Source organism: Oncorhynchus gorbuscha, unplaced genomic scaffold (assembly GCF_021184085.1).
Source record: "Oncorhynchus gorbuscha isolate QuinsamMale2020 ecotype Even-year unplaced genomic scaffold, OgorEven_v1.0 Un_scaffold_1072, whole genome shotgun sequence".
NCBI classification, from domain to species: domain Eukaryota; kingdom Metazoa; phylum Chordata; class Actinopteri; order Salmoniformes; family Salmonidae; genus Oncorhynchus; species Oncorhynchus gorbuscha.
In genome coordinates this window covers 132,501-152,500 of record NW_025745964.1, presented here as the reverse complement: position 1 = coordinate 152,500, position 20,000 = coordinate 132,501, and the positions used below count along the sequence as shown (strand labels likewise).

Genomic DNA, 20,000 nt, shown 5'->3' with positions numbered 1-20,000 from the left:
CTCTCCTCAGGTGTGTCCCCCCCTCCCACCTCTCCTCAGGTGTCCCCCCTCCCACCTCTCCTCAGGTGTCCCCCCCCTCTCCTCAGGTGCCCCCCCCCACCTCTCCTCAGGTGCCCCCCCCCACCTCTCCTCAGGTGTCCCCCCCCCCCCCCCTCCTCTCCTCAGGTGTCCCCCCTCCCACCTCTCCTCAGGTGTCCCCCCCTCCCACCTCTCCTCAGGTGCCCCCCCCCCACCTCTCCTCAGGTGTCCCCCCCCCCCACCTCTCCTCAGGTGCCCCCCTCCCACCTCTCCTCAGGTGTCCCCCCCCTCCCACCTCTCCTCAGGTGTCCCCCCCCTCCCACCTCACCTCAGGTGTCCCCCCCCTCCCACCTCAGGTGTCCCCCCTCCCACCTCAGGTGTCCCCCCCCCCCACCTCAGGTGTCCCCCCCCTCCCACCTCTCCTCAGGTGTCCCCCCCCTCCCACCTCAGGTGTCCCCCCCCCCACCTCAGGTGTCCCCCCCCCCCCCACCTCAGGTGTCCCCCCCCTCCACCTCAGGTGTCCCCCCTCCCCACCTCTCCTCAGGTGTCCCCCCCCTCCCACCTCTCAGGTGTCCCCCTCCCACCTCTCAGGTGTCCCCCTCCCACCTCTCAGGTGTCCCCCTCCCACCTCTCAGGTGTCCCCCTCCCACCTCTCCTCAGGTGTCCCCCTCCCACCTCTCCTCAGGTGTCCCCCTCCCACCTCTCCTCAGGTGTCCCCCTCCCACCTCTCCTCAGGTGTCCCCCTCCCACCTCTCCTCAGGTGTTCAGTACTCCTGTTCCCCCCTCCCACCTCTCCTCAGGTGTCCCCCTCCCACCTCTCAGGTGTCCCCCTCCCACCTCTCCTCAGGTGTCCCCCTCCCACCTCTCCTCAGGTGTCCCCCTCCCACCTCTCCTCAGGTGTCCCCCCCCCCACCTCTCCTCAGGTGTCCCCCTCCCACCTCTCCTCAGGTGTCCCCCTCCCACCTCTCCTCAGGTGTCCCCCTCCCACCTCTCCTCAGGTGTCCCCCTCCCACCTCTCCTCAGGTGTCCCCCTCCCACCTCTCCTCAGGTGTCCCCCTCCCACCTCTCCTCAGGTGCCCCCCCCCCACCTCTCCTCCCAGGTGTCCCCCCCCTCCCACCTCTCCTCAGGTGTCCCCCCCCCCCACCTCTCCTCAGGTGTCCCCCCCCTCCCACCTCACCTCAGGTGTCCCCCTCCCCACCTCAGGTGTCCCCCTCCCACCTCAGGTGTCCCCCCTCCCACCTCAGGTGTCCCCCTCCCACCTCAGGTGTCCCCCCCCTCCACCTCTCCTCAGGTGTCCCCCCCCCCACCTCACCTCAGGTGTCCCCCCTCCCACCTCAGGTGTCCCCCCCCCCCCTCCCACCTCAGGTGTCCCCCCCTCCCACCTCAGGTGTCCCCCCCCCCACCTCAGGTGTCCCCCCCCTCCCACCTCTCAGGTGTCCCCCTCCCACCTCTCAGGTGTCCCCCTCCCACCTCTCAGGTGTCCCCCTCCCACCTCTCAGGTGTCCCCCTCCCCACCTCTCCTCAGGTGTCCCCCTCCCACCTCTCCTCAGGTGTCCCCCTCCCACCTCTCCTCAGGTGTCCCCCTCCCACCTCTCCTCAGGTGTCCCCCTCCCACCTCTCAGGTGTCCCCCTCCCACCTCTCCTCAGGTGTCCCCCTCCCACCTCTCCTCAGGTGTCCCCCTCCCACCTCTCCTCAGGTGTCCCCCTCCCACCTCTCCTCAGGTGTCCCCCTCCCACCTCTCCTCAGGTGTCCCCCTCCCCACCTCTCCTCAGGTGTCCCCCTCCCACCTCTCCTCAGGTGTCCCCCTCCCACCTCTCCTCAGGTGTCCCCCTCCCACCTCTCCTCAGGTGTCCCCCTCCCACCTCTCCTCAGGTGTCCCCCTCCCACCTCTCCTCAGGTGTCCCCCTCCCACCTCTCCTCAGGTGTCCCCCTCCCACCTCTCCTCAGGTGTTCAGTACTCCTGTTCCCCCCTCCCACCTCTCCTCAGGTGTCCCCCTCCCACCTCTCCTCAGGTGTCCCCCTCCCCACCTCCCACCTCTCCTCAGGTGTCCCCCTCCCACCTCTCAGGTGTCCCCCTCCCACCTCTCCTCAGGTGTCCCCCTCCCACCTCTCCTCAGGTGTCCCCCTCCCACCTCTCCTCAGGTGTCCCCTCCCACCTCTCCTCAGGTGTCCCCCTCCCACCTCTCCTCAGGTGTCCCCCTCCCACCTCTCCTCAGGTGTCCCCCTCCCACCTCTCCTCAGGTGTCCCCCCCCACCTCTCCTCAGGTGTCCCCCTCCCACCTCTCCTCAGGTGTCCCCCCCCCCCACCTCTCCTCAGGTGCCCCCCCCCACCTCTCCTCAGGTGTCCCCCCCCCTCCCACCTCTCCTCAGGTGTCCCCCCCCCCCACCTCTCCTCAGGTGTCCCCCCCCCCCCACCTCACCTCAGGTGTCCCCCCCCACCTCAGGTGTCCCCCCCCCCCTCCTCAGGTGTCCCCCCCCTCCCACCTCAGGTGTCCCCCCCCTCCCACCTCTCCTCAGGTGTCCCCCTCCCACCTCTCCTCAGGTGTCCCCCCCCACCTCCCCTCAGGTGTCCCCCCCCCCTCCTCAGGTGTCCCCCCCCTCCCACCTCAGGTGTCCCCCTCCCACCTCTCAGGTGTCCCCCTCCCACCTCTCAGGTGTCCCCCTCCCACCTCTCTCAGGTGTCCCCCTCCCACCTCTCCTCAGGTGTCCCCCTCCCACCTCTCCTCAGGTGTCCCCCTCCCACCTCTCCTCAGGTGTCCCCCTCCCACCTCTCCTCAGGTGTCCCCCTCCCCCACCTCTCCTCAGGTGTCCCCCTCCCACCTCTCCTCAGGTGTCCCCCTCCCACCTCACCTCAGGTGTCCCCCCCCCCCTCCCACCTCTCCTCCCACCTCAGGTGTCCCCCCCCACCTCTCCTCAGGTGTCCCCCCCCCCACCTCTCCTCAGGTGTCCCCCCCCCACCTCTCCTCAGGTGTCCCCCTCCCACCTCAGGTGTCCCCCCCCTCCCTCCTCAGGTGTCCCCCCCCCTCCCACCTCAGGTGTCCCCCCCCCCACCTCAGGTGTCCCCCCTCCCACCTCCCCCCCTCCCACCTCTCAGGTGTCCCCCTCCCACCTCTCAGGTGTCCCCCTCCCACCTCTCAGGTGTCCCCCTCCCACCTCTCCTCAGGTGTCCCCCTCCCACCTCTCCTCAGGTGTCCCCCTCCCACCTCTCCTCAGGTGTCCCCCTCCCACCTCTCCTCAGGTGTCCCCCTCCCACCTCTCCTCAGGTGTCCCCCTCCCATCTCTCCTCAGGTGTCCCCCTCCCACCTCTCCTCAGGTGTCCCCCTCCCACCTCTCCTCAGGTGTCCCCCTCCCACCTCTCCTCAGGTGTTCAGTACTCCTGTTCCCCCCTCCCACCTCTCCTCAGGTGTCCCCCTCCCACCTCTCCTCAGGTGTCCCCTCCCACCTCTCCTCAGGTGTCCCCCTCCCACCTCTCCTCAGGTGTCCCCCTCCCACCTCTCCTCAGGTGTCCCCCTCCCACCTCTCAGGTGTCCCCCTCCCACCTCTCCTCAGGTGTCCCCCTCCCACCTCTCCTCAGGTGTCCCCCTCCCACCTCTCCTCAGGTGTCCCCCTCCCACCTCTCCTCAGGTGTCCCCCTCCCACCTCTCCTCAGGTGTCCCCCTCCCACCTCTCCTCAGGTGTCCCCCTCCCACCTCTCCTCAGGTGTCCCCCTCCCACCTCTCCTCAGGTGTTCAGTACTCCTGTTCCCCCCTCCCACCTCTCCTCAGGTGTCCCCCTCCCACCTCTCCTCAGGTGTCCCCCTCCCACCTCTCCTCAGGTGTCCCCCTCCCACCTCTCCTCAGGTGTCCCCCTCCCACCTCTCCTCAGGTGTCCCCCTCCCACCTCTCCTCAGGTGTCCCCCTCCCACCTCTCCTCAGGTGTCCCCCTCCCACCTCTCCTCAGGTGTCCCCCTCCCACCTCTCCTCAGGTGTCCCCCTCCCACCTCTCCTCAGGTGTCCCCCTCCCACCTCTCCTCAGGTGTCCCCCTCCCACCTCTCCTCAGGTGTCCCCCTCCCACCTCTCCTCAGGTGTCCCCCTCCCACCTCTCCTCAGGTGTCCCCCTCCCACCTCTCCTCAGGTGTCCCCCTCCCACCTCTCCTCAGGTGTTCAGTACTCCTGTTCCCCCCTCCCACCTCTCCTCAGGTGTCCCCTCCCACCTCTCCTCAGGTGTCCCCCTCCCACCTCTCCTCAGGTGTCCCCCTCCCACCTCTCCTCAGGTGTCCCCCTCCCACCTCTCCTCAGGTGTTCCCAGTACTCCTGTGTCCCCCCCCCACCTCTCCTCAGGTGTCCCCCTCCCACCTCTCCTCAGGTGTCCCCCCCCCCCTCCCACCTCTCCTCAGGTGTTCAGTACTCCTGTTCCCCCTCCCACCTCTCCTCAGGTGTCCCCCTCCCACCTCTCCTCAGGTGTCCCCCTCCCACCTCTCCTCAGGTGTCCCCCTCCCACCTCTCCTCAGGTGTTCAGTACTCCTGTTCCCCCCCTCCCACCTCTCCTCAGGTGTCCCCCTCCCACCTCTCCTCAGGTGTCCCCCTCCCACCTCTCCTCAGGTGTCCCCCTCCCACCTCTCCTCAGGTGTCCCCCTCCCACCTCTCCTCAGGTGTTCAGTACTCCTGTCCCCCCCCCACCTCTCCTCAGGTGTCCCCCTCCCACCTCTCCTCAGGTGTCCCCCCCACCTCTCCCACCTCTCCTCAGGTGTTCCCCTCCCAGTACTCCTGTTCCCCCCTCCCACCTCTCCTCAGGTGTTCAGTACTCCTGTTCCCCCCTCCCACCTCTCCTCAGGTGTCCCCCTCCCACCTCTCCTCAGGTGTCCCCCTCCCACCTCTCCTCAGGTGTCCCCCTCCCACCTCTCCTCAGGTGTCCCCCTCCCACCTCTCCTCAGGTGTCCCCCTCCCACCTCTCCTCAGGTGTCCCCCTCCCACCTCTCCTCAGGTGTCCCCCTCCCACCTCTCCTCAGGTGTCCCCCTCCCACCTCTCCTCAGGTGTCCCCCTCCCACCTCTCCTCAGGTGTCCCCCTCCCACCTCTCCTCAGGTGTCCCCCTCCCACCTCTCCTCAGGTGTTCAGTACTCCTGTTCCCCCTCCCACCTCTCCTCAGGTGTCCCCCTCCCACCTCTCCTCAGGTGTCCCCCTCCCACCTCTCCTCAGGTGTCCCCCTCCCACCTCTCCTCAGGTGTCCCCCTCCCACCTCTCCTCAGGTGTTCAGTACTCCTGTTCCCCAGGATGGTGATGAACTGGTCTTCGTCGGTCCCATAATTCTTCTCTCCTGCAGAGAACAAAGTCTACACACACACACACACAGTCAAAGAACTGACAAATGTTTGGTCTCTAAATAAACTGTTAGTTTAAAAACCCAGTTCTCACAATACCCCATAATGTCAAAGTAGAATTTTTTAAATTAATCATAAATGAAAAACTGAAAAAAATTATGTCAATAAGTATTCAACTCCTAAATAAGTTCAGGAACAAAAATCTGTATAACATCACATGATAAATGAACTCATTCTGTGAGCAATAATAGTGTTTAACATGCTATTTTAATGACTGCCTCATCTCCACACATACAGATAATTGTAAGGTCCCTCAAGCGAGTAGATCGTTTCAAGCACAGATTCAACCACAAAAACCAGAGAGGTTTTCCAATGCCTCGCAAATAAGGGCTCCTATTGGTAGATGGGTATTATTATTATTATATAATTATACTTATTCTAAAATATATTACATTTGAAAAAAATCAGCATACCCCGTAATGACATCACAATACCCCATAATGACATCACAATACCCCGTAATGACATCACAATACCCCGTAATGACATCACAATACCCCGTAAGGACATCACAATACCCCGTAAGGACATCACAATACCCCGTAATGACATCACAATACCCCGTAATGACATCACAATACCCCGTAATGACATCACAATACCCCGTAATGACATCACAATACCCCGTAATGACATCACAATACCCCGTAATGACATCACAATACCCCGTAATGACATCACAATACCCCGTAATGACATCACAATACCCCGTAATGACAAAGCGAGAAAAAAAAAGTTTAGAAATGTTTATTACAAATAAAAAACAGAAATACGTTATTTACGTAAGTATTCAGACCCTTTGCTATGAGACTCTAAATTGAGCTCAGCTGCATCCTGTTTCCATTGATCATCCTTGAGATGTTTCTACAACTTGATTGGAGTCCACCTGTGGTGAATTCAATTGATTGGACATGATTTGGAAAGGCACACACCTGTCTATATAAGGTTCCACAGTTGACAGTGCATGTCAGAGCAAAAACCAAGCAATGAGGTCGAAGGAATCCGAGACAGGATTGTGTCGAGGCACAGATCTGGGGAAGGGTAACAAAACATTCCTGCAGCATTGAAGGTCCCCAAGAACACAGTGGCCTCCATCATTTTTAAATGGAAGAAGTTTGGAACCACCGAGACTCTTCCTAGTGCTGGCCACCCGGCCAAACTGAGCTATCAGGGGAGAAGGGCCTTGGTCAGGAGGTGACCAAGCACATGATGGTCACTCTGTCAGAGCTCCAGAGTTCCTCTGTGGAGATGAGAGAACCTTCCAGAAGGACAACCATCTCTACAGGTCTTCGTGGTAGAGTGGCCAGACAGAAGCCACTCCCAGTAAAAGGCATGACAGCCCACTTGGAGTTTGCCAAAAGGCACGTAAAGGACTCTCAGACCTGAACTGGCTCCCTACTACTACCACCCACTACCGTTGTGTCAGATAAAGGACTCTCAGACCATGAGAAACAAGATTCTCTGGTCTGATGAAACCAAGATTGATCTCCTCGGCCTGAATGCCAAGCGTCACATCTGGAGGAAACCTGGCACCATCCCTACGGTGAAGCAAGGTGGTGGCAGCATCATGCTGTGGGGATGTTATCAGTGGCAGGGACTGGGAGACTAGTCAGGATCGAGGCAAAGAATAACGGAGCAAAGTACAGAGATCCTTGATGAAAACCTGCTCCAGAGTGCTCAGGACCTCAGACTGGGGTGAAGGTTCACCTTCTAACAGGACAACGGCCCTAAGCACACAGCCAAGACAACGCAGGAGTGGCTTCGGGACAAGTCTCCGAATGTCCTTGAGTGGCCCAGCCAGAGCCCGGACTTGAACCCGATGGAACATCTCTGGAGAGACCTGAAAATAGCTTCCAAAATATGGAAGGCTTTTTCTAAGGCCTACTTTTCCTTTAGACTGATGTATTGAACTGGTATGAAACCTGATGTATTGAACTGGTATGAAACCTGTTGTATTGAACTGGTATGAAACCTGTTGTATTGAACTGGTATGAAACCTGTTGTATTGAACTGGTATGAAACCTGTTGTATTGAACTGGTATGAAACCTGTTGTATTGAACTGGTATGAAACCTGTTGTATTGAACTGGTATGAAACCTGATGTATTGAACTGGTATGAAACCTGATGTATTGAACTGGTATGAAACCTGTTGTATTGAACTGGTATGAAACCTGATGTATTGAACTGTCCTACTGAACTGGTATGAAACCTGTTGTATTGAACTGGTATGAAACCTGTTGTATTGAACTGGTATGAAACCTGTTGTATTGAACTGGTATGAAACCTGATGTATTGAACTGGTATGAAACCTGATGTATTGAACTGGTATGAAACCTGTTGTATTGAACTGGTATGAAACCTGATGTATTGAACTGGTATGAAACCTGATGTATTGAACTGGTATGAAACCTGTTGTATTGAACTGGTATGAAACCTGTTGTATTGAACTGGTATGAAACCTGATGTATTGAACTGGTATGAAACCTGTTGTATTGAACTGGTATGAAACCTGTTGTATTGAACTGGTATGAAACCTGTTGTATTGAACTGGTATGAAACCTGTTGTATTGAACTGGTATGAAACCTGTTGTATTGAACTGGTATGAAACCTGTTGTATTGAACTGGTATGAAACCTGTTGTATTGAACTGGTATGAAACCTGTTGTATTGAACTGGTATGAAACCTGTTGTATTGAACTGGTATGAAACCTGATGTATTGAACTGGTATGAAACCTGTTGTATTGAACTGGTATGAAACCTGTTGTATTGAACTGGTATGAAACCTGTTGTATTGAACTGGTATGAAACCTGTTGTATTGAACTGGTATGAAACCTGATGTATTGAACTGGTATGAAACCTGTTGTATTGAACTGGTATGAAACCTGTTGTATTGAACTGGTATGAAACCTGTTGTGTGTTATTCTACACACACATAACCGTCAGACACTTTGTCACACACCCCTGAGCAGAACACAAGTCAAAGAAGGCATTGTGACTGAGCAGTAAATCTGATTACTATCACATATTTCAGACATGTGATAGTAGACATGTGATTCTCTCTCTCACACACACACACACACACACTCTTACCTGTGCGTCAGCCTCTATGTTCCCCTCCTGTACCCCCTGCTGTCTGCTGGCCTGAGAGGAGAGAGAGCACATCTATCAGATCTATGTCCTACACATCTATATCCCACATGTCAGATCTATGTCCCACACATCTATATCCCACATGTCAGATCTATGTCCCACACATCTATATCCCACATGTCAGATCTATGTCCCACACATCTATATCCCACATGTCAGATCTATGTCCCACACATCTATATCCCACATGTCAGATCTATGTCCTACACATCTACAGTACCAGGCAAAGGTTTGGACACACCTACTCATTCAAAGTGTTAAACAAATCAAAAGAATATATTTTATATTTGAGATTCTTCAAAGTAGCCACCCTTTGCCTTCATGACAGCTTTGCACACTCTTGACATTCTCTCAACCAGCTTCATGAGGTAGTCACCTGGAATGCATTTCAATTAACAGGTGTGCCTTCTTAAAAGTTCATTTGTGGAATTCCTTTCCTTTTTAATGTGTTTGAGCCAATCAGTTGTGTTGTGACAAGGTAGGGGTGGTATACAGAAGATAGCTCTATTTGGTTAAAGACCAAGTCCATATTATGGCAAGAACAGCTCAAATAAGCAAAGAGAAATGACAGTCCATCATTACTTTAAGACATGAAGTCAGTCAATCGGGAACATTTCAAGAACTTCGAAAGTTTCAAGTGCTGTGATTAAACTGGCTCTCATGAGGACCTCCACAGGAAAGGAAGACCCAGAGTTACCTCTGCTGCAGAGGATAAGTTCATTAGTTACCAGCCTCAGATTGCAGCCCAAATAAATGCTTCACAGAGTTCAAGTAACAGACACATCTCAACATCAACTGTTCAGAGGAGACTGTGTGAATCAGGCCTTCATGGTCGAATTACTGCAAAGAAACCACTACTAAAGGACACCAATAATAAGAAGAGACTTGATTGGGCCAAGAAACACGAGCAATGGACATTAGACCGGTGGAAATCTGTCCTTTGGTCTGAGGAGTTCAAATTTGAGATTTTGGGATCCAAGCGCTTTTTGAGAGGCAGAGTAGGTGAACGGATTATCTCCATGGCTCCCATCGTGAAGCATGGAGGAGGAGGTGTGATGGTGTGTGGTTCCCACCGTGAAGCATGGAGGAGGAGGTGTGGGGGTGCTTTGTTGGTGACACGGTCTTTGGTTTATTTAGAATTCAAGGCACACTTAACCAGCATGGCTACCGAAGCATTCTGCAGCAATACGCCATCCCATCTGGTTTGCGCTTAGTGGGACTATCATTCGTTTTTCAACAGGACAATGACCCAACACACCTCCAGGCTGTGTAAGGTCTATATTACCAGGAAGGAGAATTATGGAGTGCTGCATCAGATGACCTGGCCTCCACAATCACCCGACCTCAACCAAATTGAGATGGTTTGGGATGAATTGGACCGCAGTGTGAAGAAAAAGCAGCCAAGTGCTCAGCATATGTGGGAACTCCTTCAAGACTGTTGAAAAAGCATTCCAGGTGAAGCTGGTTGAGAGAATGCCAAGAGTGTGCAAAGATGTCATCAAAGCAAAGGAGTGAAGAATATCAAATATATTTATTTGTTTAGTTTTAAGTTACTACATGATTCCATATGTGTTATTTCATAGTTCTGATGTCTTCACTATTATTCTACAATGTAGAAAACAGTAAACAATAAATAAAAACCCTGGAATGAGTAGGTGTCCAAACTTTTGGCTCGTACAGATCTATGTCCCACACATCTATATATACCAGATCTATGTTCCCCTGACCTCTGACCCCTCACCTGTAGCAGGATGACCAGCAGTCTCCTGAAGTGACCGGACGTGTCTCCTGTTACATCCTCCTCTAGGTCTGCATCAAACTCTGGAACACGAACACACACACAATTCGTGAGTCAGTGTGTGTGTGTGTGTGTGTGTGTGTGTGTGTGTGTGTGTGTGTGTGTGTGTGTGTGTGTGTGTGTGTGTGTGTGTGTGTCGTCTCAAATAAAACTGTGAAGGACCTCGGCGTTACTCTGGACCCTGATCTCTCTTTTGAAGAACATATCAAGACCATTTCGAGGACAGCTTTTTTCCATCTACGTAATATTGCAAAAATCAGAAACTTTCTGTCCAAAAATGATGCAGAAAAATTAATCCATGCTTCTAGGTTAGACTACTGCAATGCTCTACTTTCCGGCTACCCGGATAAAGCACTAAATAAACTTCAGTTGGTGCTAAATACGGCTGCTAGAATTCTGACTAGAACCAAAACATTTGATCATATTACTCCAGTGCTAACCTCCCTACACTGGCTTCCTGTCAAGGCAAGGGCTGATTTCAAGGTTTTACTGCTAACCTACAAAGCATTACATGGGCTTGCTCCTACCCATCTCTCTGATTTGGTCCTGTCGTACATACCTACACGTACATTACGGTCACAAGACGCAGGCCTCCTAATTGTCCCTTTTACAGGGGCTGAGTCACTGGCTTACTGGGGCTCTCTCATGCTGTCCCTGCAGGGGGTGCGTCACCTGAGTGGGTTGATTCACTGTTGTGGTCATCCTGTCTGGGTTGGCGCCCCCCCCTTGGGTTGTGCCGTGGCGGAGATCTTTATGGGCTATACTCAGCCTTGTCTCAGGATGGTAAGTTGGTGGTTGAAGATATCCCTCTAGTGGTGTGGGGGCTGTGCTTTGGCAAAGTGGGTGGGGTTATATCCTTCCTGTTTGGCCCTGTCCGGGGGTAGTCCTCGGATGGGGCCACAGTGTCTCCTGACCCCTCCTGTCTCAGCCTCCAGTATTTATGCTGCAGTAGTTTATGTGTCGGGGGGCTAGGGTCAGTTTGTTATATCTGGAGTACTTCTCCTGTCCTATTCGGTGTCCTGTGTGAATCTAAGTGTGCGTTCTCTAATTCTCTCCTTCTTTCTTTCTCTCTCTCTGAGGACCTGAGCCCTAGGACCATGCCCCAGGACGACCTGACATGATGACTCCTTGCTGTCCCCAGTCCACCTGACTGTGCTGCTGCTCCAGTTTCAACTGTTCTGCCTTGTTATTATTCGACCATGCTGGTCATTTATGAACATTTGAACATCTTGGCCATGTTCTGTTATAATCTCCACCCGGCACAGCCAGAAGAGGACTGGCCACCCCACATAGCCTGGTTCCTCTCTAGGTTTCTTCCTAGGTTTTATCCTTTCTAGGGAGTTTTTCCTAGCCACGGTGCTTCTACACCTGCATTGCTTGCTGTTTGGGGTTTTAGGCTGGGTTTCTGTACAGCACTTTGAGATATCAGCTGATGTACGAAGGGCTATATAAATAAAGTTGATTTGATTTGATTTTGATTTGTGTGTGTTACCCTGGCGATAGGCAGCAGTAATGTCCTTAATCTGCTGGGCCGTTCTAGAAGACAGGATCTCAATCAGCACCTTCTCATCGGTCCCCGCCCCCTACACCGTGACATCAACACACAGTCACTATGACATCACACCGTCACTCACAGGATATGACATCACTAGTCCTGGGTCAAATACCTTGATGGCGTTCCGTAGTGATGTCACATCGTAGAGGATGGGCGGAGTCATTAGAGCCACTACCAGAGTCTCAAACGTTCCCCCCAGTTCACCCTGCAGATCACCTACCAGGTCCTGGAGAGAGGAGGACGAGGAGGAGGGAGGGAGGGAGGACGAGGAGGAGGGAGGGAGAGAGAGAAAGGTAGAGGGAGGATTGTGTTAAGGTTGTATTGTGGTTGTAGATTACATTAGATTAGTTTATTGTTCATATGCACAGGGTCACAGATGTCATTACAGGGTATTGTGGTTGTGGTTGTATTGTGGTTGTGTTGTGGTTGTATTATGGTTGTGGTTGTATTGTGGTTGTGGTTATATTGTGGTTGTGGTTGTATTGTGGTTATATTGTGGTTGTGTTGTATTGTGGTTGTATTGTGGTTGTATTATGGTTGTGGTTGTATTGTGGTTGTGGTTATATTGTGGTTGTGGTTGTATTGTGGTTGTGGTTGTATTGTGGTTGTATTATGGTTGTGGTTGTATTGTGGTTGTGGTTATATTGTGGTTGTGGTTATATTGTGGTTGTGGTTGTATTGTGGTTGTATTATGGTTGTGGTTGTATTGTGGTTGTGGTTATATTGTGGTTGTGGTTGTATTGTGGTTGTATTGTGGTTGTGTTCTGACCTTGCCATGCAGGGTTTTGTATGCAGCTTTGATCTGCTGTCTCTGGCCGTTGCTACGAGACGTCAACAACTTCATGATGGAATCCTCATCGGTTCCTATGGTAACAACAAACACCATAGTCAAATCTTTGGTGCCATGGTTACTCCCTCACTTTGCATCACATTCAGACCACACACACCACTGACCCAGTCCCTTCATGGCCTTGTAGAGTGTCTCTGCATCTTGGTTGGCGTTGAAGTTTCCACTGGCTCTCACACTGCCTCGACCAGCCTATCAGAGAACAGACACATAGGTGGACTGTGGGTAAAGTAGTTCAGGGTAGACCAGAGAGGACTGTGGGTAAAGTATTTCAGGGTAGACCAGAGAGGACTGTGGGTAATGTAGTTCAGGGTAGACCAGAGAGGACTGTAGGTAATGTAGTTCAGGGTAGACCAGAGAGGACTGTAGGTAATGTAGTTCAGGGTAGACCAGAGAGGACTGTAGGTAATGTAGTTCAGGGTAGACCAGAGAGGACTGTAGGTAATGTAGTTCAGGGTAGACCAGAGAGGACTGTAGGTAATGTAGTTCAGGGTAGACCAGAGCGGACTGTGGGTAATGTAGTTCAGGGTAGACCAGAGCGGACTGTGGGTAATGTAGTTCAGGGTAGACCAGAGCGGACTGTGGGTAATGTAGTTCAGGGTAGACCAGAGAGGACTGTGGGCAATGTAGTTCAGGGTAGACCAGAGAGGACTGTGGGTAATGTAGTTCAGGGTAGACCAGAGAGGACTGTGGGTAATGTAGTTCAGGGTAGACCAGAGCGGACTGTGGGTAATGTAGTTCAGGGTAGACCAGAGCGGACTGTGGGTAATGTAGTTCAGGGTAGACCAGAGAGGACTGTGGGTAATGTAGTTCAGGGTAGACCAGAGAGGACTGTGGGTAATGTATACTGAACAAATATATAAAAATGCAGTTCATATAAAGAAATCAGTCAATTGAAATAAATAAATAAAGTCCTAATCTATTGATTTCACATGACTGGGAATACTACATATATATATATATAATACACACACATACACAACTGCTCCTCCCCTCAGCTAACAGGAGAAGTGTGTGTGAGGTAGTGCAGTCTAAGGTCAGTGTTAGCTGACGCTGGTGGTTTTGGGAACATTGTTGTTTAGGGAGGGGAACCACGGAATGTTTCTGGAATGAGGCGAACACAACAGAGTCCAGGATTCAGTCTGTCAGAGCCCAAAAACATCCTCCACACACAGCAGCTGATTGGATTGTAATGGAGAGGCTAGTGGGACTAACAGGAGAGGTGCAGAGCAGACAGGAAGGAACCACAACAACATCCTCCCCACACAGCAGCTGATTGGATTGTAATGGAGAGGCTAGTGGGACTAACAGGAGAGGTGCAGAGCAGACAGGAAGGAACCACAACAACATCCTCCCCACACAGCAGCTGATTGGATTGTAATGGAGAGGCTAGTGGGACTAACAGGAGAGGTGCAGAGCAGACAGGAAGGAACCACAACAACATCCTCCCCACACAGCAGCTGATTGGATTGTAATGGAGAGGCTAGTGGGACCAACAGGAGAGGTGCAGAGCAGACAGGAAGGAACCACAACAACATCCTCCACAAACAGCAGCTGATTGGATTGTAATGGAGAGGCTAGTGGGACTAACAGGAGAGGTGCAGAGCAGACAGGAAGGAACCACAACAACATCCTCCACAAACAGCAGCTGATTGGATTGTAATGGAGAGGCTAGTGGGACTAACAGGAGAGGTGCAGAGCAGACAGGAAGGAACCACAACAACATCCTCCACAAAACAGCAGCTGATTGGATTGTAATGGAGAGGCTAGTGGGACTAACAGGAGAGGTGCAGAGCAGACAGACAGGAAGGAACCACAACAACATCCTCCACAAAACAGCAGCTGATTGGATTGTAATGGAGAGGCTAGTGGGACCAACAGGAGAGGTGCAGAGCAGACAGACAGGAAGGAACCACAACAACATCCTCCCCACACAGCAGCTGATTGGATTGTAATGGAGAGGCTAGTGGGACTAACAGGAGAGGTGCAGAGCAGACAGGAAGGAACCACAACAACATCCTCCCCACACAGCAGCTGATTGGATTGTAATGGAGAGGCTAGTGGGACTAACAGGAGAGGTGCAGAGCAGACAGGAAGGAACCACAACAACATCCTCCCCACACAGCAGCTGATTGGATTGTAATGGAGAGGCTAGTGGGACCAACAGGAGAGGTGCAGAGCAGACAGACAGGAAGGAACCACAACAACATCCTCCCCACACAGCAGCTGATTGGATTGTAATGGAGAGGCTAGTGGGACTAACAGGAGAGGTGCAGAGCAGACAGACAGGAAGGAACCACAACAACAGGCCCAGTTCATATTGTTTATAATCCATTCAGAAACTATTCAGACCCCTTGACTTTCCCCCATGTTGTTACGTTTCAGCCTTATTCTAAAACAGATGACATTAAAATCTCCACACACACTCCATAATGAAAAAACAAAAACAGGTTTTTAGGAATTTGTGCAAATGTAATATAAATAAAAAAATACTACTTAAGTCATTTGAAATACCCAGTGGTGTAAAGTACTTAAGTAAAAAAATACTACTTAAGTCATTTGAGTATCTATACTATTTATATTTTTGACAACTTTTACTTTCCTACATCCCTAAAGAAAATAATATACTTTTTACTTCTTCCATTGTCCCTGACACCCAAAAGTCCTAGTTACATTCGGAATGCTTATCAGGACAGGAACATGGTCTAATGCACTCGCGTCAAGAGAACATCCCTGGTCCCTACTGCCTCTGGAGGACTCACTAAACAGAGAACATCCCTGGTCGTCCCTACTGCCTCTGATCTGGAGGACTCACTAAACAGAGAACATCCCTGGTCCCTACTGCCTCTGATCTGGAGGACTCACTAAACAGAGAACATCCCTGGTCATCTCTACTGCCTCTGATCTGGAGGACTCACTAAACAGAGAACATCTCTGGTCATCTCTACTGCCTCTGATCTGGAGGACTCACTAAACAGAGAACATCCCTACTGTCTCTGATCTGGAGGACTCACTAAACAGAGAACATCCCTGGTCATCTCTACTGCCTCTGATCTGGAGGACTCACTAAACAGAGAACATCCCTGGTCATCTCTACTGCCTCTGATCTGGAGGACTCACTAAACAGAGAACATCCCTGGTCCCTACTGCCTCTGATCTGGAGGACTCACTAAACAGAGAACATCCCTGGTCATCCCTACTGCCTCTGGTCTGGAGGACTCACTAAACAGAGAACATCCCTGGTCATCCCTACTGCCTCTGATCTGGAGGACTCACTAAACAGAGAACATCCCTGGTCATCCCTACTGCCTCTGGTCTGGAGGACTCACTAAACAGAGAACATCCCTGGTCATCCCTACTGCCTCTGATCTGGAGGACTCGCTAAACAGAGAACATCCCTGGTCATCCCTACTGCCTCTGGTCTGGAGGACTCACTAAACAGAAAACATCCCTGGTCATCCCTACTACCTCTGGTCTGGAGGACTCACTAAACAGAGAACATCCCTGGTCATCCCTACTACCTCTGGTCTGGAGGACTCACTAAACAGAGAACATCCCTGGTCCTCCCTACTGCCTCTGTTCTGGAGGACTCACTAAACAGAGAACATCTCTGGTCATCCCTACTGCCTCTGTTCTGGAGGACTCACTAAACAGAGAACATCTCTGGTCATCCCTACTGCCTCTGGTCTGGAGGACTCACTAAACAGAGAACATCCCTGGTCATCCCTACTGCCTCTGGTCTGGAGGACTCACTAAACAGAGAACATCCCTGGTCATCCCTACTACCTCTGGTCTGGAGGACTCACTAAACAGAGAACATCCCTACTGCCTCTGGTCTGGAGGACTCACTAAACAGAGAACATCCCTGGTCATCCCTACTGCCTCTGATCTGGAGGACTCACTAAACAGAGAACATCCCTGGTCATCCCTACTGCCTCTGGTCTGGAGGACTCACTAAACAGAGAACATCCCTGGTCATCCCTACTACCTCTGGTCTGGAGGACTCACTAAACAGAGAACATCCCTGGTCCTCCCTACTGCCTCTGGTCTGGAGGACTCACTAAACAGAGAACATCCCTGGTCATCCCTACTGCCTCTGTTCTGGAGGACTCACTAAACAGAGAACATCTCTGGTCATCCCTACTGCCTCTGGTCTGGAGGACTCACTAAACAGAGAACATCCCTGGTCATCCCTACTGCCTCTGGTCTGGAGGACTCACTAAACAGAGAACATCCCTGGTCATCCCTACTACCTCTGGTCTGGAGGACTCACTAAACAGAGAACATCCCTACTGCCTCTGGTCTGGAGGACTCACTAAACAGAGAACATCCCTGGTCATCCCTACTGCCTCTGATCTGGAGGACTCACTAAACAGAGAACATCCCTGGTCATCCCTACTGCCTCTGGTCTGGAGGACTCACTAAACAGAGAACATCCCTGGTCATCCCTACTACCTCTGGTCTGGAGGACTCACTAAACAGAGAACATCCCGACTGCCTCTGGTCTGGAGGACTCACTAAACAGAGAACATCCCTGGTCATCTCTACTGCCTCTGGTCTGGAGGACTCACTAAACAGAGAACATCCCTGGTCATCCCTACTGCCTCTACCATCGAACTTGCACAATTGGTGGCTGACTAAATACTTTTTCTGCCCCACTGTATGTATGTATGTACAGTGGGGCAAAAAAGTATTTAGTCAGCCACCAATTGTGCAAGTTCTCCCACTTAAAAAGATGAGAGGCCTGTAATTATCATCATAGGTACACTTCAACTATGACAGACAAAATGAGAAAAACAAAAATCCAGAAAAATCACATTGTAGGATTTTTAATTAATTTATTAGCAAATTATGGTGGAAAATAAGTATTTGGTCAATAACAAAAGTTTATCTCAATACTTTGTTATATACCCTTTGTTGGCAATGACAGAGGTCAAACGTTTTCTGTAAGTCTTCACACTGTTTTCACACACTGTTGCTGGTATTTTGGCCCATTCCTCCATGCAGATCTCCTCTAGAGCAGTGATGTTTTGGGGCTGTTGCTGGGCAACACGGACTTTCAACTCCCTCCAAAGATTCTCTATGGGGTTGAGATCTGGAGACTGGGCCACTCCAGGACCTTGAAAAGCTTCTTACGAAGCCACTCCTTCGTTGCCCGGGCGGTGTGTTTGGGATCATCGTCATGCTGAAAGACCCAGCCACGTTTAATCTTCAATGCCCTTGCTGATGGTAGGCTTTGTTACTTTGGTCCCAGCTCTCTGCAGGTCATTCACTAGGTCCCCCCGTGTGGTTCTGGGATTTTTGCTCACCGTTCTTGTGATCATTTTAACCCCACGGGGTGAGATCTTGCGTGGAGCCCCAGATCGAGGGAGATTATCAGTGGTCTTGTATGTCTTCCATTTCCTAATAATTGCTCCCACAGTTGATTTCTTCAAACCAAGCTACTTACCTATTGCAGATTCAGTCTTCCCAGCCTGGGCAGGTCTACAATTTTGTCTCTGGTGTCCTTTGACAGCTCTTTGGTCTTGGCCATAGTGGAGTTTGGAGTGTGACTGTTTGAAGTTGTGGAGAGGTGTCTTTTATACTGATAACAAGTTCAAACAGGTGCCATTAATACAGGTAACGAGTGGAGGACAGAGGAGACTCTTAAAGAAGAAGTTACAGGTCTGCGAGAGCCAGAAATCTAGCATGTTTGTAGGTGACCAAATACTTATTTTCCACCATAATTTGCAAATAAATTCATTAAAAATCCTACAATGTGATTTTGTTTCTCATTTTGTCTGTCATAGTTGAAGTGTAGGTCTAGAACTTAAGGGATGATTTGTACCAAATACAATGTTCTTAGTTTTAGAGATGTTCAGGACCAGTTTATTACTGGCCACCCATTCCAAAACAGACCAACTCTTTGTTAAGGGTTTCAGTGACTTCATTAGCTGTGGTTGCTGATGCGTATATGGTTGAATCATCAGCATACATGGACACACATGCTGTGTTTAATGCCAGTGGCAGGTCATTGGTAAAAATAGAAAAGAGTAGAGGGCCTGGAGAGCTGCCCTGCGGAACACCACACTTCACGTGGCGTTCCGCATCACCTGCTAAGTGAGGGGGGGCCACTACGCCCCTGCTAAGTGAGGGGGGGCACTACGCCCCTGCTAAGTGAGGGGGGCCACTACGCCCCTGCTAAGTGAGGGGGGGCCACTACGCCCCTGCTAAGTGAGGGGGGGCCACTACGCCCCTGCTAAGTGAGGGGGGGCCACTACGCCCCTGCTAAGTGAGGGGGGGGCCACTACGCCCCTGCTAAGTGAGGGGGGGGCCACTACGCCCCTGCTAAGTGAGGGGGGCCACTACGCCCCTGCTAAGTGAGGGGGGCCACTACGCCCCTGCTAAGTGAGGGGGGCCACTACGCCCTGCTAAGTGAGGGGGGCCACTACGCCCCTGCTAAGTGAGAGGGGGGCCACTACGCCCCTGCTAAGTGAGAGGGGGGCCACTACGCCCCTGCTAAGTGAGAGGGGGGCCACTACGCCCCTGCTAAGTGAGAGGGGGGGCCACTACGCCCCTGCTAAGTGAGAGGGGGGCCACTACGCCCCTGCTAAGTGAGAGGGGGGCCACTACGCCCCTGCTAAGTGAGGGGGGGGGGCCACTACGCCCCTGCTAAGTGAGAGGGGGGCCACTACGCCCCTGCTAAGTGAGAGGGGGGCCACTACGCCCCTGCTAAGTGAGAGGGGGGCCACTACGCCCCTGCTAAGTGAGAGGGGGCCACTACGCCCCTGCTAAGTGAGAGGGGGCCACTACGCCCCTGCTAAGTGAGGGGGGGCCACTACGCCCCTGCTAAGTGAGAGGGGGCCACTACGCCCCTGCTAAGTGAGAGGGGGCCACTACGCCCCTGCTAAGTGAGAGGGAGGGCCACTACGCCCCTGCTAAGTGAGAGGGAGGGCCACTACGCCCCTGCTAAGTGAGAGGGAGGGCCACTCGCCCCTGCTAAGTGAGAGGGAGGGCCACTACGCCCCTGCTAAGTGAGAGGGAGGGCCACTACGCCCCTGCTAAGTGAGAGGGAGGGCCACTACGCCCCTGCTAAGTGAGAGGGAGGGCCACTACGCCCCTGCTAAGTGAGAGGGAGGGCCACTACGCCCCTGCTAAGTGAGAGGGAGGGCCACTACGCCCCTGCTAAGTGAGAGGGAGGGCCACTACGCCCCTGCTAAGTGAGAGGGAGGGCCACTACGCCCCTGCTAAGTGAGGGGAGGGCCACTACGCCCCTGCTAAGTGAGGGG

The 20,000-nt window shown here is 52.6% G+C and overlaps 1 protein-coding gene across 1 annotated transcript in view; it reads right to left on the bottom strand.

Annotated features, from left to right (window-relative positions):
* The window catches only part of LOC124021169 (annexin A5-like), a 40,208-nt gene that overhangs the window by 11,593 nt on the left and 8,615 nt on the right, over positions 1 to 20,000 (bottom strand). The window contains exons 3-9 of the mRNA XM_046336517.1: positions 12,840 to 12,924; positions 12,655 to 12,749; positions 11,998 to 12,111; positions 11,823 to 11,913; positions 10,274 to 10,353; positions 8,473 to 8,523; positions 5,238 to 5,331 (exon numbers count right to left, since the gene is read on the bottom strand). Of these exons, the coding sequence (XP_046192473.1) occupies positions 5,238 to 5,331; positions 8,473 to 8,523; positions 10,274 to 10,353; positions 11,823 to 11,913; positions 11,998 to 12,111; positions 12,655 to 12,749; positions 12,840 to 12,924 (610 nt within the window). The remainder of the gene's footprint in view (positions 1 to 5,237; positions 5,332 to 8,472; positions 8,524 to 10,273; positions 10,354 to 11,822; positions 11,914 to 11,997; positions 12,112 to 12,654; positions 12,750 to 12,839; positions 12,925 to 20,000) is intronic.